The sequence below is a fragment of the Oncorhynchus masou genome, chromosome 29 (genome assembly GCF_036934945.1).
Source record: "Oncorhynchus masou masou isolate Uvic2021 chromosome 29, UVic_Omas_1.1, whole genome shotgun sequence".
Classification (NCBI taxonomy): domain Eukaryota; kingdom Metazoa; phylum Chordata; class Actinopteri; order Salmoniformes; family Salmonidae; genus Oncorhynchus; species Oncorhynchus masou.
The window spans coordinates 41110935-41138056 of record NC_088240.1 but is presented as its reverse complement, the minus strand read 5'-3'; the positions used below and the strand labels follow the sequence as shown (position 1 = coordinate 41138056).

Here is a 27122-nt window from a genome sequence, read left to right as displayed (position 1 = left end):
ACAGTAAGGTACTTAATAGTTACCCAGAAATTATTTGATATTGAGATAAACACGTCTGCATTGTAACCTTAAAATAACCAAGGCTATTTAAAGTGGGAGTCATCGGGTAATATATTGGCAACGACAAATCTTTATCTCCATAATGTTTTTAGACCGGCACTAATAATCCTACTTTGAAATTAGTGCACTGCAAGCCTATCTGAGAACAATTCCGTATTTATATGTTTAATTAATAGCCACGTGATGGCGCTAAAAGCCCAGGCAATTTCAGAGGTGTAGGCACCAGTGTCCTACAAATAAATTGTAAAGAAAATGGTTCTTAATCTGGGTTTAGTCTAAAATACAATAGCCTATCTGAAAACGCATGTTATTACATTTGAAATATTGCACAAAATGTTTAATGAATTGCGCCTTGGCATGTTCAGTTAGGATCAGACAATGTCTTGGGTTCACAAGATAACATTTCGAAAGGAAAAATCATCATTAGGCCTAATCTAAAAAGGCACGCCTTAAACTACATCAATCATCGATAATTATGATTAGGCCTCATTGGTGGATTAATAGTAGTCAATTGTAGTGGTTATTGATATTATTCAGGTTGTTGATGTTGTTGACACAGTTGATGTGCGAAGCGGACACAGCACCAAATGGTCCCGGGGGTTGGAGGTTGTGACTGTGGTAGAGAGTGGGTGGCGAACCCGGCCAATAAGAGAATCCGGACGGACCAACGCCTGGACCAACGAGGCTTAGTTTGGAAATCCCTGAAAAGGGAATTGGGGCAAAATGACTCTGGAATTTATAAAGCGCTTGCTCTGTTGTTGAGGGTTGGCACACCTGGGCCAAGCCGTGAAAGTCGAACTTGTAAGCATATCGCTTCCCATGGACCTTTGTCATGATGTTTTTGTCGTAGTAGTACCGCAATGCGCGGCTGAGTTTGTCGTAGTTCATGTTGGGCTTGCTTTTGCGCTCGCCCCATCGCCGGGCCACCTCATCGGGGTCAATTAGCTTGAATTCTCCGTTCGTCCCTTCCCAGGTAATGCAGGACATGTTGGCGCTGTCTGACAGGAGTTCGAGGAGAAACTGCCATAGCTGAATCTGTCCACTACCTATTCAAAATAACACATTATACACATTTGTGAAGGGGGACAAAAGGGGGGAAAGAAGCATTTATTTAATAGGCAATCTGGAAAACAAATGTCACTTGGTTTCCAAAAGAAATGGCCAATTACGGATAGAATAAACATGTTGATACGCTATCAGTTGGACAACAATGTCGTCAATGTCTGTGTCTTGGCAACAACAAAATCACGAAAGAAAACGATTTGTCTAAAACGCATGCCTTTTGGACAAACAACACAACCATGCATGCACAATCATGAAGAAGAAGGGGGGAAAGGGTTCGTTGGGCTTCTTTCAGCTGAGTAATGATCTCTAATCAAATCAATAATAGTGCTCCTATGAACTATAAAATATTAAAAGTAATATATAATAATAAATAAATGTAATACAAATGTTCTAAACGCATGCAGGGTTGGAATGCATATAATAAATCAACATTTCAAAATGCTCTTACCTTTTTGAGCCCCTGTATTTGAGGGACTCCAGGATCCACTTTTGCTTTCTTTCAACAGATGTTCTGTTGGATCTGCATAAATAGAGCGGCCATTAACACAAATAAATGTGCTAGTAAAAAAATATTAGTATAAAATCTCATCTAAAATAAATATGCATTGCAACGGTATATGTTTAAAACACAATTCACATTTGGATAATTCTATAGGCTATAACTTTATTCCTTGTGGAAATACTTCCGTTCAGATTGAAAATATTATAAAAATCATTCAAAAGCTATGATTCTGTCTTATAATCGAGTCTCTAACTAATGCTCTGTATTCTCATATTTGTGCTTTCTTCCGTCCAAGCTTCACAACTGAAGCCAGGAAACGCGTTCAGGAAAGAGGATATCCGATTTCCGACAAAAGAGGAGACGGGTTTCAGATTGAAAAGGCAGAGCAAACGCTAGCTGAAAGCAGCGTCACTACCCGAGGACTAAATACTATGTTCCCTCATCTGAATATAAAGCAATAATATTGATAATTTCACGTACAAAAGCACGAACCTGAGAGATACATGTTAAACATAACGTTTCCTCCGCAGTTCTGTTTCATTGTAGCTGTTGTTCAAGAAAGGGTTGGATTTCATTCGGGCAAAGATTTGTATTAAACTTTATCTTATAACTGTGATCTGGAATAAATGTGGGACAGATTGAAGTTTCCAGGCAACTGTCACAAACCACATCTCTGAGACAATATTCAGACAGCAATTTCCTCTGGTGCATTGCTTTAATTAAAATAGCAATTTACCTCTGTCATCCATCCCCGGTCTCCACAATAAAATGAAGCCGAGAGAAATTCGGTCTTATCAATCCACCATCAGGGTTTAATAAAGTTTCCGCGTTAAGATCAGAGTTTCTATGGAGAATTTAAGTGTATGACATGTAAGCCAGTTCAGAGCCTCTCTATTTTCCGCCTCTTTACCCCTTTGCAAACACAAACGCCTATTTCATGTTGGAAAAAAATATTTACCTTAAAAACATGCCTCAATGCACCTGGGAAAACAATAACATCTTACCCACGACCTTCTGTTTATAGGTATACGGCTGTATACAATCGTCTTGTAATGAGGTTGTGAATTTAAAACCATGTCTTGTAGGCTAAAATGTTTGTTGACGTAAAGCCATGACAGAACATTTCACTATTAATTAAAAGCAATCCTTCCAAGACATTGTCCAAGCTATACCTCACAAATCCCCATCCACAAATTCCATGTATAATAGCATAATAATAACAACAATAGGCCTAATAATAATAATAACAACAACAATAATAATGATAAACAATAATAATACAAAGACTCACTATAAAAATCATGTATCCCCCCCCCTTGAAATACAATAACTGCATACCTCTGTTGAAAGCCTAAGGAATATGAAGAAGATACATTGTGGGTAGATCAAATTGTATTGTATTTGTCACATGCGCCGAATACAACAGGTGTAATAGACCTTACATTGAAATGCTTAAATAAAGGTATTAACTACCATTGCAGTTCAAGAAATAGAGTTAAGAAAACATTTACAGAATAAACTAAAGTAAACTTTTTTTTAAAACAAAAATTATCAAAAGTAACACAAGGAAATTACATAACAATAACGAGGCTATATACAGGGGGCACGGGTACAGAGTCAATGTGCGGGGGTACATGTGCAGGGGTACATGACATTATTGAGATTAGCTGTGAAAATATTCAGTGAGTAAGTGCATTAAAAAGTCAATGTCAGTCAAACAGTATTTAAGGCAAAAAAAAAACGTTATTAGTTGGCACATACCATGGCCATGCGAAATGTACAGCAAATGGTAAATGTTGCATATGCCTGCATTCCAAAAGGATTTCCACTGCTTCCACTAACTCAATAGTAGGCCTTTTGGGATTTCGAATCACAACACAAGCAATAATTAAACAGACATAATAAACATTACATTTTCGATCACAATACACATTATGGGTCGAGTCCCAACTTGATAATGCCTAGTTTACGCGTGCATAATTGCATTTTGCGTAAATCCTTATCCATTAATTCAAATGAAATATTTGTACGAAAATTCCTTTACAGTTACCCGCACGGATTTCAAGTTATGATTCGTTTCCCGGTGGGGCAAAAACAGGAGCAAACGATATGAGACCTGAGAGCAGGCCTATATATGTGACTGCAAGGCTAGGCCTATATGACTCATGGAGTCGGCTATCACTCCATACCCCCACCACGCCACTCCCTCTCCACCAGTTATCCCGCTGCCGCTGTGTTCTGAAGAGTGGTCTCTGGCGTCCCAGACTTGCTTTAGCTGCCTGAGTCTTTAAACAGGTCGCAGGCAACTTAAAACAAGCCTCGAATGCTAGGTCATTTCTGAAAGATTTGAATTAAATATTATTGTCTCATTCTGGCTTCTATAGGCTATTAGAAGTTCTGGTTTAAATGTTGGTGTCCACTATCGTTTTTGCAGTTTCACTTTAATATTTGACCATTATCAAAACAAAGGATATACAACACTTAAGGTCGAATCATAATTTGACACCTGCGTGGGTAAATCGGTATAACGTCAATGGTTGTTACGGGAGTTACGCGCGCAAATCTCCAATTAGGATTTCCACCTTCAATAACTCTAAATATTAGGCGTACTGACTGTAACATAATCCCATAGAAATACATTTAGAAGTCTATATAGCGGTTCACAAAATGAGCACATCCTATTTTTGCAAATATTAGACCAATGGGGAGTATCCAAGTGTCTTACCTCCTGCGTTTCAAATAATCCCCAACTGGTTCACAGGCACAGAGAGTGCTAGACTTCCTAAAAACAATTTTTCCCTTCTCTTATTGTTGAACTGGCCTTTTATTCAGGAAGGAAACACCAACCAACAGTGGCCTTCCCTATTCTACTCACCACCCGATACGCCTGGCCAGCTCCTTTTCACTGTACAGCCGTTTAAATCAGTCTGAACAGAAATGTGTATTTGAGAAAGGTGTGTATAGTTGAACATTTATTAAAAGATCCTGGACTGGGTGTGGGACTCCGTGAGATGACCTGGCAAACAGGGGATTCAAAGCAACGGATTCAAAGCAGGATGTAGCAAGTGTTGCTTGAAAAGTGATCCGGTTCAAGAAAACATGTAGATATTATCCAAACAACGTGGCAGACTTATTAGCAGCATCATGCAATGGCAGTCTCAACGATACGTAATAGACCTATACGTGCTTACCCCTTATTTCCATAGTTTATTTGTTGGTAAATTAGTTTGTCATGGCCATAGTAACTAGTAACACTGACAGGTCAGCACCTTGGACAGCTCACATGGTCTGGCAGCACGTTGCCTCGCCTTGGTCCAGGTTCAGTGAGTAGCAAGTCATTTCAGAGTAGGCTTTAGACTAGAGACAAACTCGGCCTTCCAGGGCCATTCATTTACAGCTGAGAGTTAGAATAGTAGAATACACAAAGTGCAATTTCGAAACTTGGTTTTTCATTAGCAGTTTCTCTCTTGTTATGCCTCGCTGACAGTCACTCAATTAGTGTATGCCAGTTATTAAAACATTTTGGATTGATGAATTAGTCTAGTTAGTCTAGCCACCTATCTAAACTTGCATGCCAAATAACTGACCAGGCATGCAAGGGCACGTGCCCAGGGGCCCTTACCTCCAGGGGGCCCCCTACTTATTTTGTTAGTCACTCTCACTCAGATTTCCTATTAACATGGCATGGCGAAATGTGTGTAGAATATCAGGAAATTGGCTTTAAAACTTTAAAACTAAAACTCAAAACATGGCAACGACCCTGCTGACTTCGTTCATTGATATGTTTGTGGTTGAGTGCTACACCTGTTGATATTTCAAGGCATTCAATACAGAAACAATGTACATATATTTTTTATTCTTTAAACATATTTTAAGGTATTTTGAAAGTTTTATTCACAGCTTTAGGATAGATACGCATGGTCTACATCAGATAGCGCAACGATTCCACCAGCACTGATCAGGGGTTCACACTAGATGGGCCACCAGTGAAGACATAATTGGCTGTATCATAAGAATGTATGAAAAAAAAACATGTATCATTTTGGTCTTAATTCAAGATTACGGTTAGGAATAAGGTTAGTGTGGTTAAGTTTAGCGTTACGTTAGGTTTCAAAACAGATTTGAAGAAGAGAAATAGCTGGCCCAGGTATTTGAGTGGTGAGACTGAGCAACCAAATGTTGGCGAAAGTCAAGGAGAGAAGTTGGGGAGATTCAAGTCGGACACTAATGTGGTTTTCCAACAGCAAGGCTCTACATGACAGTGTTGCCAGTGTTGCAAGAGTTTAGTGTTCGAGCGGATCACTTTTGTCAAACATTGTTGGTCACTGCCTTCCAAAGTGTTGCATTATGGGGATAAAAATTGTCACACTTGCACCTACATGACAACGGCATGGGGTTCAAACTGTAGAACCCAGTTCCTACATTGGAATATAAAAGTGGATTTTATCAAACAAAACTATACTACATTTTAAATCTGGGACCTTCAGGATGACAAATCAGAGCAAGATTAATGAATGTAAGTAATGAATGTATGTTATTAACTTCAGAGGTGAAGGTATCATACCAGTTGCCGTGATAAAAGTATTTTGTTGTTGTGCACTCTCCTCAAACAATATAATTATATTTTTTCACTGTAATAGGTACTGTAAATTGGACACTGCAGTTAGATTAACACGAATTTAAGCTTTCTGCCCATATAAGACATGTCTATGTCCTGGAAAGTTGGTTGTTACTTACAATGTTATTCTAGTCACATTAGTGCACGTTAGCAACAACCGTGACGATTTAGGGACATCGATCCCGTAGAGGTTTAAAATGTTGTTTTTTTCTCACCCATCTACACACAATGCCCCAGAATACAAAGTGAAAACATGTTTTTAGAAATGTTTGCAAATGTATTGAAAATTAAATGCAGTAATATTACATTTACATAAGTATTCACACCCCTGTGTCAATACTTTATAAAAGCACATTTGGCAGCGATTACAGCTGTAAGTCTTTCTGGGTAAGTCTCTAAGAGCTTTCCACAACTGGATTGTGCAAAATTTGCCTGTTATTCAAAAATTGTTGTTGATCATTGCGAGACAACCGTTTTCAGATCTTGCCATAGATTTTCAAATAGATTTAAGTCAGAACTGTAACTCGGCCGCCACCCAGGAACATACACTGTCTTCTTGGTAAGCAACTCCAGTGTAGATTTGGCCTTGTGTTTTAGGTTATTGTCCTGCTGAAAGCTGAATTCATCTCCCAGTCTCTGGTGTAAAGCAGACTGAGCCAGGTTTTCCTCTAAGATTTTGCTAGTGGTTAGCTCCATTCCATTTTTATAAAACATTTTTTTTAGTCTTTAACGATTACAAGCATACCCATAACATGATGCAGCCACCACTATGCTTGAAAATATAGAGTGGTACTCAATAATGTGTTGTACTGGATTTGCCCCAAACATAAGACTTTGTATTCAGGACAAAAAGTTCACTGCTTTGCCACATTATTTTGCAGTATTACTTCAATGCCTTGTTGCAAACAGGATGCATGTTTAGGAATATTTGTGTTTTGTTCAGGTTTCTTTTCACTCTGTCAATTAGATTAGCATTGTGGAGTAACTACAATGTTGCTGATCCATCCTCAATTTCCTCCTATCACAGCCATTAAACTCTGTAACTGTTTTAAAGTCACTATTGGCCTCGTGGTGAAATCCCTGAGTGGTTTCCTTCCTCTCCGGCAACTGAGTTAGGAAGGATGCCTGTATCTTTTAGTGACTGGGTGTATTGATACACCATCCAAAGTGTAATTAATAATGTCTGCTTATTTCTTTTTGAGGCATTGGAAAATCTCCCTGGTGTTTTTTGGTTGAATCTGTGTTTGAAATTCAGGGAATCTGAAGGACCTTACAAATAATTGTATGTGTGGGGTGAAGAGATGAGGTAGTCATAAAAAAATATGTTACACACTATTACTGCACACAGAGTGAGTCCATGCAACTTATTATGTTGTTATGCAAATTTCCACTCCTGAACTTATTTTAGATTTCCATAACAATGGGGTGGAATACTTATTGACTGAAGACGTTTCAAGTTTTCCTTTGAAAATTATTTGTAAACATTTCTAAAAACATAATTCCACTTTGACATTATGGAATATTGTGTGTAGGTTAGTGAGTGAGAGATTTGGGCTTGGAGACATGTTTATCAACATTATAAAATAAAATACATTCTAATGTTCATTAACAATGGCAACACTACCATGTTGCACTGAGCCTTGCTGTTGAAACATCTTTTGAGCAGAGTTGACCCTCTCGCTTCGTCTCTTCTTCTCTGACCTGACTTAAACAGGAACCAACTGTGCTTACAGGGGATACATATGAAAGGGAGCCTATTTAAGACCTATCTAATCAATCAATTGTACACTATAGGAGGTTGGTGGCACCTTAATTGGGGAGGCCAGGCACGTGGAGCTGAATAAGTGGTAAATGATCAACAACATTAAACACATGTTTTCCAAGTGTTTGATGCCATTCCATTTGCTCAGTTCCAGCCATTATTATGAGCCGTCCTCCCCTCAGCAGCCTCCACTGTCACATGTTATGTTTTCAGTTTGTATGTGTGTGATATAGGGGTATAGAAACGTTTATTTTGAAATATCTTTTTTTATATATATATAAACAATAGCAGCAATGTTAGCACTGCCATGTTAATCTGAGTCTTGCTCTTGAAAAATCACCACTGTCCGACTTTTGGCCGTCGCAGATGCACCTCCCCCGACTTCACTCAAGGACTCTCTCTTACAGTCAGCTTCTTTAAAGGCGCCACGTGTTCAATCGTCCGTCTGCATTTGGTCGTACAGCATTTGCGTTGATACGAGCTTCGCCGAGCAGCGCAGAGCTGTCGTGAAGGAAGTTGACAAGGCCTCGAGTTTGTGTTTACACTGGACCTCCCGCCCGTACCTACCGTCAACCAATCATGTCAATGCGGAGCTACAGGAGCCCTCCGCATTGATACACAATTTAAGAGCATAAAAACAAAGTGAAAAGTCAAGCATTAATTGGCTGTTAGCCTTACTGCTCGAACACATCCAGTGGTCGTGTTACTCTGCTCAGACGTTGCTGCCATATGCCAAATCTTACAAGGTCTGGATAGGTATTTTACCTATGAGCTGAGCACACCACATGTTATAGCAATCTGGTTCCCGACTTCACGGTCGATGACGTGGCACGCAACCATTGTTTGATGGATACAACATCTGAGCAGGGGAACACGACCAATGTTAGATACATTCATGCTCGGCAACTACACAACACAACAATGGTGGAAACAATAGTGATCTTGTGCTCATGTTTATTGGAAATACGATAACACGCTGACAGGAACAATATACATCCTATCCTAACAGACAGGTGGTATTTACCCTGGGTTATGTATTGATGCAATGGTCAAATCATAAAATGCCTTTGTGGTTTACTTCTGTTGGAGTATATAAATAGCCACTTTGGGTGATGGGTTGTTAAGAATCTACCACAGGCCGTTGAACAGATAGCTCTATGTCCTGATTGAGAAAAGGCAGGACAACAAAAAAAAGCAAGGAATTGCCACAAGCACTGTTTCCGTAGTTTGAATAAAGCCTTTATTGCCTATTTTAATACATGGCATGGTCGGTACATGGTAGCCACTGGAGGATAGTGTCAAGTGGACTTAGTGCTGGATTCTGCGGATAGACTGGACCTGGTTGGTGTGAGCCTGAGTGCTGTACTCGTTGTAGTGTCTGTACTCTCCCTGGTGTCTGTCTCTCTCCAGGATGTACTGGTAACCACGGTAACCGGGGAACTGATAGGCCACCCACCTGTAAAGAGAAGGGCCTGTGTTATTCCGGTGACAATTGTTCTCTCCATGACCAAAATACTGATGCGGCTGCTTTGTAGATAATATGTGCCCCGGTTCGTCTTGGAAAGTAAATGGGTGACTGAGGAATTGCATGTTATTACGTGGACAAATGATGTCCTTGTCAATGTGTTTACGAATCAATAGCCTGGGGCCCCAGATTTTTTATTTTTTTTGCCCTAGCACTACACAGCTGATTCAAATAATCAAAGCTTGGAATGAGTTTGGGAAACTCTGCCCTAGAGTGTTTATGAAGGCATATCGGATGCTGAGATAATGGGATACTGGTAATCCCTGTATATCACCATGTTCTTTTGACTCTTTATTTGTATATCTTATTCACTGTGTATTTATTCCTCGTGTCACTAATTCTATTTTTAATTCACATTTTATCTTAATAAACTCTGCATTGTTGGAAAAGGACCTGTAACGTAAGCATTTCACTGTTAGTCTACCCCTGTTGTTTTACGACGCATGTGACAAACACAACTTGATTTTGTCTTGAGACTCACGCTCCGGAGTTGACTTTGATTGAGGGCACCTCCTTGCTACACCAGCCCATAGCCTGTAGAGAGGGGTAGTCGTCACACATCTCGAACTTGCGTCCCTGGAAGTCTTCACACTCGTACAGAGTCACTTTACTGTCACTGTGGTTCTGTTGACAGAGATGAGCCTTGAATCGTTTCATATATGGTGTCGTAAATTATTATTATTAATTTTTTTTCGGGGGGGGGGGGGGGGGTCAAAAACAGACGGATTTGAGAGTTGTGGGATGATGGTGTGATGATACGATATAAATACTAGAATCATGTGTGGATGTGGTAATTAACCTTCAATACAACATTAGTATTCCTGTGCTTCATTCCTAAATGTGCTGCAGATGTAGGTTTTTCCCCCCCTTGAAATGACACATTTCTGTGGGAGGAACTTACAGCGCACTTGATAGGTCTAAAGGAAAGCATGTGCTCGGTTCTGTAACTGCTGTTTCCACTCCAAGCCTCGTAACGTGGATAGTCTCCCTTCTCAAGGATAAACTGCTGGCCCTGGAACTCAGGGTACTCATAACCCAACCAGCTAAAACACAGGCGGGGAGAGAGAGAAAACGAGAGAGGGAACGAGAACGAAAGAGAGAAAACAAGAGCGTCAGGTTAGTTAACAAAAGTGCAACGCCCCGTGGCAGCGAGATCTTTGTTGATTAGAGGACAAAGGGCCAAAGCAAACACCACATGCTGCGCATATGGGCCATTATCTGATCATCAGTCAGCTGCTGCAACAGAACACTCGGCAGGCAGCTGGGACTCAAGGGAGATTACATCTGTAGCCTGACTTTGACTGACTGTCAGAAACAAAACAACAAGCTACATTTCAGGCTAATAACTCACACCAATCGGTGATCTCTCCGAGTGTTCAGCTATAACATTTTGTCCATAACAATGTAAAAAAAGCATGCGGAAATTGAATTGCAAAGAAATTTGCCAAAATCATTGAATCGAAAATAACAGCCATTATAAGATTCCATATTTTACAGTCAGACTGTTAAGGGACATGATAACGATAATTAAATGTTGCATTGTCATACATTGTAGTATCACAACAAAGGAAATGGCACAGCTTTGATTTGAGGGCCGGTTCACAACAGCACAGTACAAATGCGATGTATAATGTAATATTCAAGTATACATTAGCTTCTGAGAGGAACTAGGTCTAGAAATGAATGTTATATTGAATACATTTCTCACTTCTCACTCAAACACAACTAGAACCGAATACCTGGAAAAAGCTAAAAAACATTTGTTGACGAACAAGCTCCATGGGTCTAATGTAGTACTACTACTACTCTGTCGTAGTAATGTAGTACGACTACTACTCTGTCGTAGAAATGTAGTACTACTACTCTGTCGTAGTAATGTAGTACTACTACTCTGTCGTAGTAATGTAGTACTACTACTCTGTCGTAGTAATGTAGTACTACTACTCTGTCGTAGTAATGTAGTACTACTACTCTGTCGTAGTAATGTAGTACTACTACTCTGTCGTAGTAATGTAGTACTACTACTACTCTGTCGTAGTAATGTAATACTACTACTACTCTGTCGTAGTAATGTAGTACTACTACTCTGTCATAGTAATGTAGTACTACTACTACTGTCGTAGTAATGTAGTACGACTACTACTCTGTCGTAGTAATGTAGTACTACTACTCTGTCGTAGTAATGTGGTACTACTCCGCTAATAATGTGGTACAGACCCTCGGTTGTAGCCTAGTAGAGTAGAAATCCAAAGAGACACTTACGGTCCGTTTTCGACCTTGATGGAGCGGATCTTGTGGAATCCCCTATCCATGATGTTCTGACACTCCAGCAGGAACTCACAACGCTTGCCCTGGAAGTTCTCCTCCTCCCAGACAGTGATCTTGAACTGGCCCATCTGCTCCATCTGCTGAGTGTTCATGGTTGCTATTTCCACCGTGGGGTTGCTCTCTACCAAAAGGGGACAAGGAAGACCAGAGGTGAGGAAACGAGACTATAATGGAGTGCTTCACTCTGTTTGCTCTGGTATCTCGACATGAAAGTGAACATTGATTCTGGAGCAAAGAGCAAGAGCGTACTACCATTTTGTTTTCAAAGGAGTTGAGCTCTCAGTTTGCACTGGGGAAATATCCGATACAAATATGAAATATATATCTCCCATATTGGATGTCATCAATCCCCTTTCTTGGTACACCAATGCACAGCAATCAGATGTTCACGTTCTACCTGGGTAGTGTGAATACTTACAGAGAGTACTGAGGTGGGACAGATCCAGAGTAACAATATCGAGTCCTAGGCCCCCACTTCTGTTTTTATACTACCAAGCCCCTCGTTTAATGCCGCTTTCGCACAAGCCTTGCATACTCAGCAGCGGCAAACTGAATGCACGCATTAGTCCACACCATTGTGGAGGCTCCCAAGGCCCATTGTGAGAGGCTTAGATCCACTGACTCATCAAAATGGCACCCAGCGACTGTGCCGGCCTGCCGGCCGGCCACAATAGCAACACACTGACACGACAGTTTGATTGGAAATTGGGGACTATGGCAGCATTCTGGGAGATTACCCCAGAGGTAGGTACAAGGGCACCAACGCTTCCCTCAGTCCACAAGTATGGCTGACTCTACCTCTACCCCTGCCTCTCTGCACAGCACCCCACACATCATAGCATCACTGTCATCCTTCATAGGATTCAACATGGGAAGACAGACAGACTTGCTGATCCTTTATTCATATTCTTTCACGTTGGATCGTGTTTGTACTTCGCCAGGTTGAAAAGACAGCGTTTGAAATGTAGAACCTTTTTTAAATACCTGTTGTTTTCCCCCCAAGCTAAATCTATTCTGGTGCGAACTGAAAGGGGATCATGAGAAAACATTCCTGCCGTGTTTCTAGCAGCACTAGTTTCTCAGCCGTTCATAGTGTTGTTTTTCATGTTTCCGTGTTTGTCGGTTGCTGGATTTGTCAATGGGTCCGAACTGTTTCCGGTGCCTTTGTGAGGCGTATGAGTGCAAAGTGGAATGTGTAGGAATGTGTATCATGTTTTAAAAAGGCACCTTGACGTTGCAACTTTACTTTATGTTCGGGATTGTCAGTATAAGAAACGCAAATGGAACCTAGTTATGTAAGTCAATTGGAATAGTACTTGTCTGTAGTGACATCTTGTGGCATAACAGTTCATTACAGTGACTGGTGATAATAGCCGCTCTTGTTGGAATGAAGATACGTTCATATCACAGAAACATATGTTCTGGTCTGGTTAGGTTACACTAGATATGCTTTTACCTTAGCGACGTGGTGCCTGCTTTAGTCTTTGTTTCCTTATGTTTGACCCGAGCCCATATAGTGCACTACTTTTGACCAGCACCCTGGACAAAGGTCGTGCACTATGTAGGGAACAGGGTGACATTTGGGATGCATCCCTATATTAAATGTACAAATAATCAGACTTCAGACTTGGATGGTTCCTCTGCAATGTGTTATTATTGTATTTACACCCCTTTTCTGCTGTCTCTGTGTGTGGCCATATGTGTGCCTAAATGCTTAATTGCTTGTGTGTTCAGCGGTCCCTTTGAGTGGGCCGGTTCCATTGTTCTGTCTTACCTGTGTGGCCTTGTTTGGCTTGGGGCAGGTGGACAATGAGACACGGTGACAGAGCTCCAGTCACCCGGCTGCTGGTCTTTGACCCCCCCGCCCCATTGGATAGATTAGATTTGTCACCTCGTCAGCTGACGCCTCATTTCACTGGGAAATGTTGCTCTCCCTATTTGCATCTGACAGCATAGGGCCTATAGTAGCCTACAGCTTCCTAACTCAACACTCTACTTTGAATCTTTATCTTCTCTGCAGTGGTAGTACAATAGGCTAGTCTATTCTTCTGAACGGGTCAAGTGGGTCTCTGAAAGAGGGATATTGCTCACTAAGTATGGAAATATCTTTTGTAGCATTTGCACCTTTATACATGGTCGGTATGTTGTGGAATATGAACTGATCAGATGCATTTGACATTTTAGTCATTTAGCAGATGCTCTTATCCGGGGTGAATTACAGTCAGTGGATTCGTTTTAAGATAGCTAGGTGGGACAACCACATATCACAGGCGGGGGGGGGGGGGGGGGTAACACTTTCTATGATACATACACAGATAATGCCAACAAGTGCATTAGTAATGCCTTCTAATGCACCTACGTACACTTATAGTGACTCACTATAAGATATCATAATTGCTCATGAGTAGTCCTAGCATCCTTATAATATGTTGCTGTAATGCATTATAAGCCCAGAGAGCACGCCTCAACAGGTTGAGTATTTTATTTAGCAACGTTTCCACAATGTTTGCACTTCTGAGTAGCCTAACCTGCAGGCAGCTGGCTGAGGTGCAGGCTGGAAGAACCAGGCAGCATCCAGAGCAAACAGCATTGTTTGAATATCCGTTTTCTCCTCCCTCCCTGCATTTTCTCGTATCCGTTCATTGTACCTTACACTGTTTGGGAGTAAACCATAGAGTGATAAGAGATGAACCGAGATAGAGAGAACTTTATTATTATTTTTTATTTTTTTACAATTTTCCCTCGCAATTTCTGTTTACATCAATACCCCTCCATGGGACAACATGCGTATGTGTGATAACTGTGTGGAGTAAGTGAGGCAGACTGTTTCTCAGGATCCAGTTTCTCCACGGTAACAGAGCCAGCCAGCCAGCCCAGTCAGAGAGGTTGCATAAGCATTGCTCTATCGTCAGGAAGCGATGCTGTTATTGTTCTGGAAAACGGACACAAATTCAGAGTTACAAGTAGAACTTCAAAATGCATTTTTGTATTATTTGAATTGTACACTGCTCAAAAAAATAAAGGGAACACTAAAATAACACATCCTAGATCTGAATGAATGAAATATTCTTATTGAATACTTTTTTCTTTACATAGTTGAATGTGCCGACAACAAAATCACACAAAAATGATCAATGGAAATCAAATTTATCAACCCATGGAGGTCTGGATTTGGAGTCACACTCAAAATTAAAGTGGAAAAGCACACTACAGTCTGATCCAACTTTGATGTAATGTCCTTAAAACAGGTCAAAATGAGGCTCAGTAGTGGGTGTGGCTTCCACGTGCCTGTATGACCTCCCTACAACGCCGGGGCATGCTCCTGATGAGGTGGCAGATGTTCTCCTGAGGGATCTCTCCTCCCAGACCTGGACTAAAGCATCCGCCAACTCCTGGGCAGTCTGTGGTGCAACGTGACGTTGGTGGTCTTGCATTAGGAGGAACCCAGGGCCAACCGCACCAGCATATGGTCTCACAAGTGGTCTGAGGATTTCATCTCGGTACCTAATGGCAGTCAGGCTACCTCTGGCGAGCACATGGAGGGCTGTGCGGCCCCCCAAAGAAACCTCCGCACAAAGGCGGAGGTAGCGGTCCTGCTGCTGGGTTGTTGCCCTCCTACGGCCTCCTCCACGTCTCCTGATGTACTGGTCTCCTGGTAGCGCCTCCATGCTCTGGACAGTACGCTGACAGACACAGCAAACCTTCTTGCCACAGCTCACATTGATGTGCCATCCTGGATGAGCTGCACTACCTGAGCCACTTGTGTGGGTTGTAGACTCCGTCTCATGCTACCACTAGAGTGAAAGCACCGCCAGCATTCAAAAGTGACCAAAACATCAGCCAGGAAGCATAGGAACTGAGATGTGGTCTGTGGTTATCACCTGCAGAACCACTCCTTTATTGGGGGTGTCTTGCTAATTGCCTATAATTTCCACCTGTTGTCTATCCCATTTGCACAACAGCATGTGAAATGTATTGTCAATCAGTGTTGCTTCCTAAGTGGACAGTTTGATTTCACAGAAGTGTGATTGACTTGGAGTTACATTGTGTTGTTTAAGTGTTCCCTTTATTTTTTTGAGCAGTGTATTTATACAGGGAGGCAACATTGACACAGATCTCTTCAAGTGACCTAGTCAAACAACATACACAAATGCAATGCATGTAGTATTTAAGAGAAGTCTGCTAGTTACATATTTGAACCAAGTTGCACATTTATACATATCCTGAGATCACATGGTAAGTCAGGCTTATTTAACATGGAGATGTCTGCTTTACATACACTACATGATGCTTGTCGAACATCTCATTCCAAAATCATGGGTATTAATATGCTGTTGGTCCCCACTTTGCTGCTATAACAGCCTCCACTTTTCTGGGAAGGCTTTCCACTAGATGTTGGAACATTGCTGCGGGGACTTGCTTCAATTCATCCACAAGAGCATTAGTGAGGTCGGGCACTGAGGTTGAGCAATTAGGCCTGGCTCGCAGTCGGCGTTCCAATTCATCCCAAAGGTGTTTGATGGGGTGGAGGTCAGGGCTCTGTGCAGGCCAGTCATGTTCTTCCACACCGATCTCAACAAACCATTTCTGTATGGACCTCACTTTGTGCACGGGGGCATTGTCATGCTGATACAGGAAAGGGCCTTCCCCAAACTGTTGCCACAAAGTTGGAAGCACAGAATTGTCTAGAATGTCATTGTATGCGGTACAGTTGCAATTTCTCTTCACTGGAACTAAGGGGCCTAGCCTGAAACATGAAAAATAGCCCCAGACCATTATTCCTCCTCCACCAAACTTTATAGTTGGCACTTTGCATTGGGGCAGTTAGCTTTCTCCTGGCATCCGCCAAACCCAGATTCGTCCATCGGACTGCCAGATGGTGAAGAGTGATTCATCACTCTAGAGAACGCGTTTCCACTGCTCCAGAGTCCAATGGCAGCAAACTTTACACCAGTCCACCCAACCCTTGTCATTGTGCATGGTGATCTTAGGCTAGTGTGCGGCTGCTCGGCCATGGAAACCCATTTCATGAACCTCCCAACGAACAGTTCTTGTGCTGACATTGTTTCCAGAGGCAGTTTGGAACTCGGTAGTGAGTGTTGCAACCGAGGACAGATGGTTTTTACGAGCTCCAGCATTCGGCGGTCCCGTTCTGTGAGCTTGTGTGGCCTATCACTTCGTGCCTGAGCCGTTTTTGCTCCTAGACGTTGCCACTTCACAATAAGCTCTAGCGGGGCAGAAATATGAAGAACTGACTTGTTGGAAAGGTGCAGTGGCGATTTTAGCATGTAAATCTTGGTGGGACAAAAAAGCAATGTGGGATGTTTTACAGCAAAACCACTACACAACACAACACTAAATAATACATTAACTGCACCATAACATTAACAAACGGTGCCCACAAACTGTTAGGACTTACATGAAGCTGTCCCAACAGCAGAGTCCCAAAAACAGTTCCAAAACCTTACCACTGCTACACCTGGCTATCAGCGGAGCCTTGTCTGGCAGCGAAAGAGTTAACTTAGCCTCATTTACTGTCTTTAAAAAAACATTGCTGATATGGCTGACTTGCTTAAATAAATGTAGTTTCTACTGACAATTGAGATGTACAAATTACGGCATAAGAGGACAACAAACATATAAGAGGCAATCCGTAATTTCAATTAAGACATTAGTAGGATGGACGTAGTCAACATAACTATTTGTTCAGCACTTTTGAAATGTACAGAGACAGAATCAGAACATGGGCCATTCTTACAGTGTTCTTCCAGTGAACACTGTGTACACCAAGTCAGAACCGTAGGATAAATAAAGGGGACATATAAGCAGACAATGAAAGCTCTTACAATATTCGATGATTACATTTCTGAAAAACATGTTATAGGCTACATGTGCACCACCAAGTCAGAACAGTAAGAGAACTTAAGAGGTGAAAATAGACCAGATTATTAAGGTGAGGCACATGGGCTACTAACAGTTTACTACACAACATACACTTAGTATTACTTTCTTAGCTACAGTATACATATCTCCCTGGCATATTAAATAATTTATGCAGCAGCATACAAGACATTTTTGGATTCTGTGCACACTTGAACAGGAAGGTGGCGTCCTTCGTGTGCAAATTTTGTCATCAAACTTTGTCATCAAAGTCTGTCATTCTTTTTATTTATGGTGCTTTCAAGACAACTGGGAACTAAAAAAATATGTTGAATCATGATGACATCAGTGTTCTTTAGGTTATAGCTCTAAAAAGAGGCCAGAATGTATTTTCCCAGTTGTAGCTTGTTTTTCCCGAGCTCCCAGTTGTCTTGAACTCACTAAAGTCCGACTTTGCAGTTCAGAGTTAACAGCTGTTTTGAGCGCGGCACAAATCATGCTTCATTGACAGCATTGCCAATGTTGTATGTTTTATTATTTTAAACTAGGAAAAGAGACCCTTAATCTTAGACTTTGGATCACACAGCCACTGCCAGTCCACTGAATAGCAGGCTAATGATTGCGTTGCAATGCTTGCAGTTAGCCACTGATTCCTTCCAAACCACTCATTGTTGAATTTGCGATTTCCAACTTGTTGTGTAATGTTTATGTCCAATGGCCGATGAGTACCGATACGTTTAATCTATAATTTCTCTTCATTATTTATCTTCATATGACAAGGATTAAAAAGGATTTGCATTTGTAGATTGTCGACTTGATTCATGATGATGACTGCTAGCTAAGATTTTGAAAGTATGATGTTGACATTATCAGTCCAATCAAAGCTACTGTAGATATAATGTGATATGATGTCATTTTATCTGTGGCCAATGACCTTGAGCCTCCTTGGATGGGCACTTCTAATGTAACTCTTTGGCAGCACCCAAGAGGCTAGAACTTCTTTAGGTCTACCCTTGGCGGTAGTGTCCCCATGAATGACAGAACACTGAGCCAATCAAGGCACAACGCTCTATATTTTCTGCTGGCTTGCCCCACCACCACAGAAAGCACTGAGCTAGGCTGAAACATCTGCATTTTGGAGCTGCCTTACTCAAGAAAACAAAAAAGAGACCATGCTTGTATTATTAACTCAATTCTATATATATATTTTTACATTGTTTGCAAACTGATATGTGACACGTATTAATGGCAAAATAACATGCAAAACAAGGAAGCCCAAAATATATATTTTTTATTATTTCTTTGTTGCAAAAAATGTGGGCCACCTGCCCTGAATGACGGGTCGCCACTGCAACATTGGCATCCTATGACGGTGCCACATTGCAAGTTACTGAGCTCTTCAGGAAGGCAATGCAACTGCAAACGTTTGTCTATGGAGATTGCATGGCTGCGTGCTCGATCTTACGGCAGAAATAGCCAAATCAACTAATTTGAAGCGGCTTCCACATACTTTTGTATATACAGCGCGCCTGATCAGACACTGATTTCACCATGTGCAAATATTCCGTAGCAGCACATTTCTTCAGAATCTTGCCTTGAGAAGACACAACCCAGTAGTTGACAAGCGACACATACAACACACTTTTGTCTAACGTGAATCGGCAATTTCTCTTTTTGCTTTTTTTGTTGCTGGTTAAATTCAACTCAGTTCCAGTAATGGATATAAAGGTTGTAAATGGACAGGTCTTGTTTTCCGCGTCAATGTGAGTTGGTACCATTTGAATAGTCAGTGAGTAAGCAGACACAGACCACCATGAAATGTTCTGCTTCCTGTGTTCCCCCCCCCTCTCTCTCTCTGTTGCTATAGGAACTAATCCTCCTAAGGACCTGACAGCGCATGCAGGTGACATCTGCTCTGTGAATGGCTCTGCGTAGGAGTGGACCACAACAGGCCAGCAGGTTTTACCCGAGGACAGCGAACGCGTCCGTAATGGCAACCTATTCCCCATACATGGTACCCATAGGGCTCTGGTCAAAAGTAGTACACTATATAGGGAATAGGAGGCCATTTCAGACGCGTTCAGAGAGGTGCTGCAGTCCTGGGTTCTCTCCCTCCCTCCCGCCATACCCCACCCCCATCTCTGTGCTCACTGCTCAGGTAAAGCCTGGCAGTTACAGGAGACACAACTTCCAGGCATTTACATATTCCATTAGCAACCCCTCTAACTGTCAGTTGAAACAGCACACAGCCCACAGGGCAACTCATGATGTCATGATAGCCACAGGTTGAAAAAGGTCTTATTGTATCATACACATCATTCTCTCAAAAGTATGTACTAGGTTAAAGAGAAGGTTGATTTGAAACTCACTTTTTAGAACAATAGCCTATGTTGCATCTGTGAGAGAACCAGACCAAACTTTTGTATGTTGCTGAGAAAGGGGGCAAGTAATAGTCACGTTTATCCATAAAACAGCACAGAAATTACATTATAAACTATTGCATTACGAAAGTCTGAAAGATTGAAGACTTGCTTGAGACAAAGAAATACTAAATGTTTGACATATTTTACATAGCCAATGACTGCTCTGTAGAGTAAATTGAGCAGGTGTTATTTTGGAGGTTTAGGGTGTAACTGCAGCATGACCTGTCTCTGGCAGGTGACCAGGATACAGGCCTTGAGATCCCCTTAATCCGATTTTAAACAAATATTTGCCGGCGCTTAGTCAAATAGAGATACAGGAGAGCAAAAATAATGACATGGGAAAGCCTTTACCATGCTGTTTATTGTTTCACGCAACAAAAACTGGATATGCAGATGGGCACCTGAAGTTATGCTCAAAATAGAATGGGACTATACAGATATCTGAGGTACTGGTGTCAATAATCTGGGTGGTGGGAGATTGGGTAATACAGTTCATACTGTCTGAGGAGGAAACTGGAAGTGTCTGATTTCAATGATAGGCCTGTAGTGTATGATGCCTCTGTGCTAAACTGAAATGCAACATGTTTTACAGTGCATGAGCAATGGAGACCAATGCTTAAATGTTTATCCAGCGACGCGGTGGTTTTTTATGACGAGCTGTAGTTTATTGGGCTACATTCTCCATTTACTGGAATGAAGTCCACACCTCCATGAACGTCATAGTTAATGTAATGTAGCCTAGCCTGTACAGAGGTGCAGATCCCAGGCAGATGAGGATCCAAACAGCAGATGGTCCATATCAGATGCTCGTTGGCTGGTTAATGATTAACATAACTCGTACTTTATCATCATTAAAACATGTCGATATAGAAAAAAACAAATGGCATTTTTTTTTAAAGAAGGCAGTACTAGGTAACCTAATAAAAGTAAAACTAGTCATAAAATCCACGGAGATACACGCATACTAAGTTATATTGAGTGAGCACAAAAAATTATATATATACTTTTTCAAAAATAGGAAAGAAAACTTTATCCACAAATGCAGCAATAAAAATGATCCACTTGGCTAAAAAAATTGGGGTCGATAATTTGTATCCGCTGTCTTCAGGGGGAAATGAACCCAAATGTTCAAACCACATAAGATATTCAATATAGCCGAACGAATGCAAAACACAAAATGTTGTATGGCTCTAATTTTAGTGTACAAAAGTGTCAGTATTTGTTACAGGACAAGAGAGCACCTTCAACGACATCTGTCACAATATGAACGTGCTCTTGCTGCTTTGTAGAAAATCTGTACCTGCTTAACGCGAGCCGAACGAACAAAACTTAATCTTCAGGTATTGTGCGTATGGCTCAACGTGAGGCAAATACAGAAAATCATTCCAAATATGATGATGGTCCAGTCTTGGAAAAAAGTACTTCGACTACACTACATTCAGGTTTGTACTCTCCATACGTTGCTCCATCCCCACACCTGGAAAGAAAGTTGCAAAAGTTTGTCTTTAAAATGGTCAATTACATGTATTCCAACATACAAATTTGTCCTAGATAAAACTTACCATTGCCTATCTATTGTCGAAAAAAAAGTTCACGAGTGGATTTTAAAAACCTATAATCGGTACCACCTGCAAATTGTGCTCATCTTGTAGGCAACACTGAATGGAGTGTGGCCCGTTGCAGGTATCCTATATATACTCGGGACATGATGGGCCATCCTTCCATTTATCTTCACTCTCTCTCTTTTTTTCAGATTGGTTTTAAAGAGAGAGGATTCTCCAGCGGACACCTGTCACATGGGGCGTTGCTCAGTTCCAATATTGACACAATAGTCTGGGGAGTGCAGATTAGTTCAACTCCTCTCTATTATGCCAACCCTCCCCTCTCTATGCAAACCGACAGTGCGTTGCGCTCCCTCCAATTGACGAAATGGAAGGATTCGCTGACCTTTGTGCTCGCGCTGAACCTACAGAGAATGGGCCATTGAACGGTGGCTTCATTCACCTGTGTTGAAGGTAGGAGAAAACCCACCTGCCACCTCTGTTTTCCCATGCCTACCTACTCCCATGTCATTTACACATATTTTCATATCATGTGACTTGCAAATGAGTTCCTTTAACGCTCAACGTCAGACCTTCCCTTCCAAAATGACTTTGGTGTTTTATGTCGGCTATGCCCGATGTCACAAACAGTAGACAGAAAGTAGATCCCATAACTGAAACACGCCATGCACATTCACACTGTTTATTAATGATTAGGGTACAGCGTACACCCGGCACATCACCCGGAACCACTAGAGGTTTATGGACTAACGTGGTTCGTCACACATTGGCTTCAAATAACTACTGTTGTGAACACGTGATTGTTGTAATGTCGATGAACCAATACACAATGCCAAGGATTGTTTGGTCAACTGAATCTCTCCACAGTTCTCCATCACAAAGATAGCATCCCAAGCATCCACCGTGTTCTTCTATAGAAACTGCCCTTGAGGCAAAGGAACAGAATCCTAGGCTAGAGTTGTGACTTCAAAGAACACCGATCATTACAGCCCAATGCATCTACTGAATTCATTTCACAGTTCCATATTATTGGTTAACACAAATAATCCTATTTGAAATGTTTCAAAATGATCATGTACAAATAACACTGAGGGTGGGGGGGGGAATCCTGAAATGTGTCCCTGTTGCCAAAGATGAGCATTGTCGCAGTTCAAGTGATTTAGCAAGCGAGGGTTATAACGAGAAGCCCTAAGAGTAAGAACAGGCCCCAGCAGCTGTTTGGAGGGAATAATCATGGTTTCACATTGTCGATGTGGCGCCTGCTCTAGTCTGCCTGTAGCCCAAATGGCATCCATAGCACTATAGTGTACTACTTTTGACCAAATCCCATAGGGTTCTAGTCAAAAGTAGTGCACTATGCGGGGAATAGGGTGCAACCCCCCCCCCCCCCCCATTGTTTGACTTTTCATTGTCTTGACGCGGCGAGTCTCTTGACGTAGGCGTTCCAGCCGGCCTCTCTGTACTCTGTGGCAGCCTTCACCCTATCAGAGGCCCCCAGGATACCACGGCCAACAATGATGACGTCCGATTCTTTTTTATAGATCACATCATCAGGACTGGAGTACTGCTGGCCAAGACCGTCTCCTTGAATAAGAAAGGAGGGAGATGATCAATGAACAGTGTGGTGATGAAGAAAACACCACCATACAGTTTGTTGCTGAAGAGGTAAAAAAAACAAAAAACATCTGGAATCAAGGGTTGGCATTCAAAATCGCACCCGATCACCTACGTAGGGCCCTAGTCAAAAGAAGTGCTCTGTGTAGGTAATAGGGTGCCAACACAGTCACAAACGAACAAGGCAGTTAACCCAGTGTTCCTAGGCCATCACTGTAAATAAGAGTTAAGAGTTAGAGTTAAAAGGTAAAATAAAAAAATACAACAACCAAGATGACAAGTGATCCAGCCTACATTTCTTGGACAATAGCACCATCTAGTGGCAAGGAAAGATTACGCGGGGGGGGGGGGGTGTTGGCCTGCGAATGTTGTTGGTAAAACGTGGTAAAGAACACTGGACAGGATGAATGATATGGTTAACAGGTAGAGAATTTAGTACCCTCTGACTGCATCTGTACCCCTGGAGTCATATGTAGGAATTCAGGCTTGCTGCTGATCTTGGAGCCAGAGATGAACCCAAACACAAAGTCAGAGTGCTCCTCAGCCATTTTCACCTATAGGAACGACAGACACAATCATATTAAATCCTCAAGGATGAAAGATGAAGGATTACACTAAGGTAATCAACTAGTACTTCAGTTAAGCTGCCTAATGATGGAAAAAGTAATCCATTTTGGAATGGTAACATGAAGGTTCACATGCAAAAATCACTAAAACATACTGAAATGTATCAGGCCTTTCACTGTCGCCCTGCGAGGTGACAGTATGTCCCGAATTGTACACATTGCAGAGGGTGGTGGGAGGTAAGAGAGAGGGACAGAACATTCTGTTCTCATGGCATTCTCACTGAAGAACAGCTGGCTGGATCACTTTGCTTACCACAGCCTGCGTGTAGTCCCCTGTTGCTAGGGAACCCTGGGAGCTCATCTGAGCTATGAGGAGACAGCCGCGGTCCAGTGGGAGGCCCACCACACTGAGCCCCTCTACCACCCCAGGGCCTGGCACCGCATGTGCATTCACCATATGAGACCACGAGGCGATCTGGTAGAGCCCACCTGAGAAATACAGAGGAAAACACACAACAGTCAGGAGACTTAGAAATCATAGCAACCAGGCATTCATTAGGATGGATTAGGCTTCAAAAGCACACTTCAAAAGGTTCAGGGGACAAATATTGCCCTTATTTGATAGAGTTGGACAATGCATCTATTTTAACAATGGGTGCATTAGTTTTGCGTCCCGGGCGGGCGGAGTTTGCACGTTTTAGACCATTCTACTGGTCCTAAAGTGAAATCTCCACCCACCCGGGGCACACGCCGATGCAAAATCAGCACGCCCACTAATCACCTTCATACTGGTGCTTGACCGTGTTCCCGATGTCAGCAAACTTGCGGTCCTCAAAGATGAGGAAGTTGTGTTTGTGGGCCAGGTCCTTGAGGGGCTGGATGAAGGCTGGGCTGAAGTCCCGCAGGATGTCCACGTGAGTCTTCAGCACGCACATCTGAGGCCCCAGAGAGTCAGCCAGCTGCAGCAGATCCTCGCAGCCTGTCACGTCCGCCGACACACACAGGTTGGTCTTCTTCTCCTCCATCAACCTGAAGAGCTGGGCAGCCAGAGGGTGTGTGGTTCGGAGCTGGGCCCTATCGCCATAGGTCAACTCCGCCAGCTTGCCGGGCTTCTTAGCCACAGGTGAGCCGTTCTTCTCCTCCTCCCCTGAGGGCTTGTAGGTGTTGTTCTCCTGGATGAACCTGCGCACGCTCTGGGCGGTGGGATAATCGATGCGGTCCGCCTGGAGCAGAACGTCGAGGAGTTTGGTGACGGAGATGACGGAGTGGAGCGCGATGCCCTTCTTGGCCAGCATGGCCCTACCTCCCTGCTCCCTGTCCATCAGTACGATGGTATCGGTGACCTTTAAACCCTCCGCCTGAAGCACCAGTGCCGTCTCCATGACGCTGCTGCCGCTGGTCACGACATCCTCGATGATCAGACAAGTGTCTCCAGGGTGAATGGTCCCCTCTATAATCTTCTTAGTTCCTAGAATCAAGAGGTGATTGATGTCTGATATGAGTGATTTGAAATGTAGCTAGCTAGCACGTGTTAGACTAGAGCATTTTAACTGTTGACTGAACTGATGGGATGCATCAAAATGGCTGTCATACTGAGAATAATCAAATTTGACAGGTCATGAAATCTCACCATAGTCTTTGGCTTCTTTTCTTCGGATCAGCATAGGCAGCTCGTGTTTGGAGCAAATGATTGTAGCCAGGGGCAGAGCAGTGTATGGTACACCACACAGTGAGTTGTATTTCAAGTCCTCATCTTTGGCGCGTTGGTAAAGATACATTGATACCTAAAAGACAAAACAAAGTCCAACATAATTTCATAACATACATATTTTACAACTAGTTGGCCTTGGTTCGATTTCCTCCGAACAGACTAAATACTACTGTAGATGTTGTTTCCAATACAGTGCCACTCGTGGGAAACACGTGTTTACCAACCTGGTTCATAAGCGAGGGGTAGGAAACAATAACTCTGAGATCAAAATAAATCGGCGATGTTATTCCGCTCTTCAGCGTGAACGTTCCGAATTTCACGGCCTGAACATCATGTAACTTTAAGATTAAACTTTCAAGGCAATCGTTTTCCATTTTCAAGTTTTTACTAATATCAACAGACAGCAGTCTCGTCCAATGCTCTCGTCTCTTTGCAAACATAGATATGTTCCGCTTCCGAAATGCCGCGCGGAACTATGGGACATGTCGTTTTTACATTATTGCGTTGCTCCAGCCATATTATAAATCGTTAATCATCACAAGCAAACCACACCGGCCATGTTGCGTATGCCATATTATAAATCGTTAATCATCACAAGCAAACCACACCGGCCATGTTGCGTATGCGAGCGTCGCAAGATAATTGTACACATTTGGATTTGATTAGGATCCCTGTTAGCTGTTGCGAAAGCAATACACAATATAGAACATGAATAAACAAGAACAGCTCAAGGACAGAACTACATACATTTAAAAACAGCACACATTGCCTACATATCAATTTCACCAACACCGCTGGCGTGCTAAAAATAGGGCTTCGTTCTATTTGAGATGCTCCACATGCTGAAAGTCCCATCCTCATTGGATATCAGGATGATACAAACCCACGTGGATGCTTGAAAGACAAACAAGGAGAGATTAATTAAAGATGACTAACTAAAAACGAACTAGGTTTCCCATTTTATCTGTAGATTAATCGTTAGAGAAGAGAAACATGATTTTGTATGACTCGGGGTAAAAATTCTACAATGAACCAGCTAAAAAGAGGACCATATGCATATCAGGTAAAATAACAACCCAATGTTAATCTCCCAGAACAAACTTGCTATCTAAATGTCCATGAATGTTTCACGTGTGTTTCGACCTGCCCTAAAATGTATATAATTGAGTGACAGTTGTTTTAGTATTTGAAATTGTGTGTTATGATCACGTCTGGTGGGGATAGACAAAATCAACATGCGCACAATGTCGTATGTGGACACATGGACAGACGCAGAAAGTTAGGGGTTCACAGCGAAGCTGTGAAACATTATTCTTATATTATTGTTTTTTTCCTATATATTTTTTGACATGGTCAAAATCTCAAGCATAGATTGAGACCTTTTTTTCTAATTTGCCACGCCGAAACTAGAGCCCATGAATAACTTGGTGGAAAAGAATGGCACCGAGGGGCCTATCAGTGGCACTGTTATAAGAAGTCTCACTTAAACCATAATATCCACCATCC

General features: G+C 42.1%; 3 protein-coding genes and 1 long non-coding RNA gene across 9 annotated transcripts; 1 reads left to right on the top strand and 3 right to left on the bottom strand.

Moving 5' to 3' along the window:
* Positions 1–382: 382 nt before the first annotated feature.
* LOC135519689 (protein FEV-like) lies at positions 383–4616 on the bottom strand. Of its 3 annotated transcripts, none has more exons than XM_064944923.1 (3): positions 4503–4616; positions 1574–1645; positions 383–1106 (listed from the first exon to the last, which is right to left on the bottom strand). In XM_064944923.1, exons 1-3 carry the CDS (start codon positions 4597–4599, stop codon positions 568–570), a joined length of 708 nt encoding a protein of 235 aa, XP_064800995.1. In that variant the 5' UTR covers positions 4600–4616; the 3' UTR covers positions 383–567. The 3 variants fall into 3 exon arrangements, with proteins under 3 accessions (XP_064800995.1, XP_064800997.1, XP_064800996.1); XM_064944925.1 differs by lacking the exon at positions 4503–4616 and adding an exon at positions 2364–3380; XM_064944924.1 differs by lacking the exon at positions 4503–4616 and adding an exon at positions 2120–2357.
* Positions 4617–8991: 4375 nt separating this feature from the next.
* Positions 8992–12384, bottom strand: LOC135519686 (beta-crystallin A2-like). 2 transcript variants are annotated; one of them, XM_064944921.1, is made up of 5 exons: positions 12279–12384; positions 11795–11981; positions 10434–10575; positions 10014–10156; positions 8992–9463 (listed from the first exon to the last, which is right to left on the bottom strand). In XM_064944921.1, exons 2-5 carry the CDS (start codon positions 11950–11952, stop codon positions 9316–9318), a joined length of 591 nt encoding a protein of 196 aa, XP_064800993.1. In that variant the 5' UTR covers positions 11953–11981; positions 12279–12384; the 3' UTR covers positions 8992–9315. The 2 variants fall into 2 exon arrangements, with proteins under 2 accessions (XP_064800993.1, XP_064800994.1); XM_064944922.1 differs by lacking the exon at positions 12279–12384 and having other exon boundaries at positions 11795–12005.
* Positions 10498–23604, top strand: LOC135519688 (uncharacterized). Of its 3 annotated transcripts, none has more exons than XR_010452313.1 (5): positions 10498–10648; positions 11866–12010; positions 19608–19898; positions 21917–22178; positions 23267–23604. It is a non-coding gene; the product is annotated as an uncharacterized LOC135519688 (long non-coding RNA). The 3 variants fall into 3 exon arrangements; XR_010452314.1 differs by having other exon boundaries at positions 11863–12010; XR_010452312.1 differs by lacking the exon at positions 11866–12010.
* Positions 22371–26061, bottom strand: LOC135519685 (uridine 5'-monophosphate synthase-like). Its single transcript, XM_064944920.1, has 6 exons — positions 25841–26061; positions 25536–25689; positions 24687–25373; positions 24219–24394; positions 23779–23893; positions 22371–23309 (listed from the first exon to the last, which is right to left on the bottom strand). Exons 1-6 carry the CDS (start codon positions 26054–26056, stop codon positions 23131–23133), a joined length of 1527 nt encoding a protein of 508 aa, XP_064800992.1. The 5' UTR covers positions 26057–26061; the 3' UTR covers positions 22371–23130.
* Between the last annotated feature and the right edge of the window lie 1061 nt (positions 26062–27122).

Bases quoted from the DNA above. Each gene is read 5' to 3' on its own strand.
- LOC135519685 (XM_064944920.1), bottom strand. From the start codon at position 26,056: ATGTTTGCAAAGAGACGAGAGCATTGGACGAGACTGCTGTCTGTTGAT. The intron at 25,690-25,840 runs GTTGGTAAACAC...TTTGTCTTTTAG, and splicing joins ACCCCTCGCTTATGAACCAG to GTATCAATGTATCTTTACCA. The intron at 24,395-24,686 runs GTGATTAGTGGG...TGTATTTCTCAG, and splicing joins GGTCAAGCACCAGTATGAAG to GTGGGCTCTACCAGATCGCC.
- LOC135519686 (XM_064944921.1), bottom strand. From the start codon at position 11,952: ATGAACACTCAGCAGATGGAGCAGATGGGCCAGTTCAAGATCACTGTC. The intron at 10,576-11,794 runs GTAAGTGTCTCT...CCTGTGTTTTAG, and splicing joins ATCAAGGTCGAAAACGGACC to CTGGTTGGGTTATGAGTACC. The intron at 9,464-10,013 runs GTGAGTCTCAAG...TTCTCTTTACAG, and splicing joins ATCAAAGTCAACTCCGGAGC to GTGGGTGGCCTATCAGTTCC.
- LOC135519689 (XM_064944923.1), bottom strand. From the start codon at position 4,599: ATGTTCAACTATACACACCTTTCTCAAATACACATTTCTGTTCAGACT. The intron at 1,646-4,502 runs GTGAGTAGAATA...CTATTTATGCAG, and splicing joins CTGGCCAGGCGTATCGGGTG to ATCCAACAGAACATCTGTTG. The intron at 1,107-1,573 runs GTAAGAGCATTT...TATTTTGAATAG, and splicing joins AAATACAGGGGCTCAAAAAG to GTAGTGGACAGATTCAGCTA.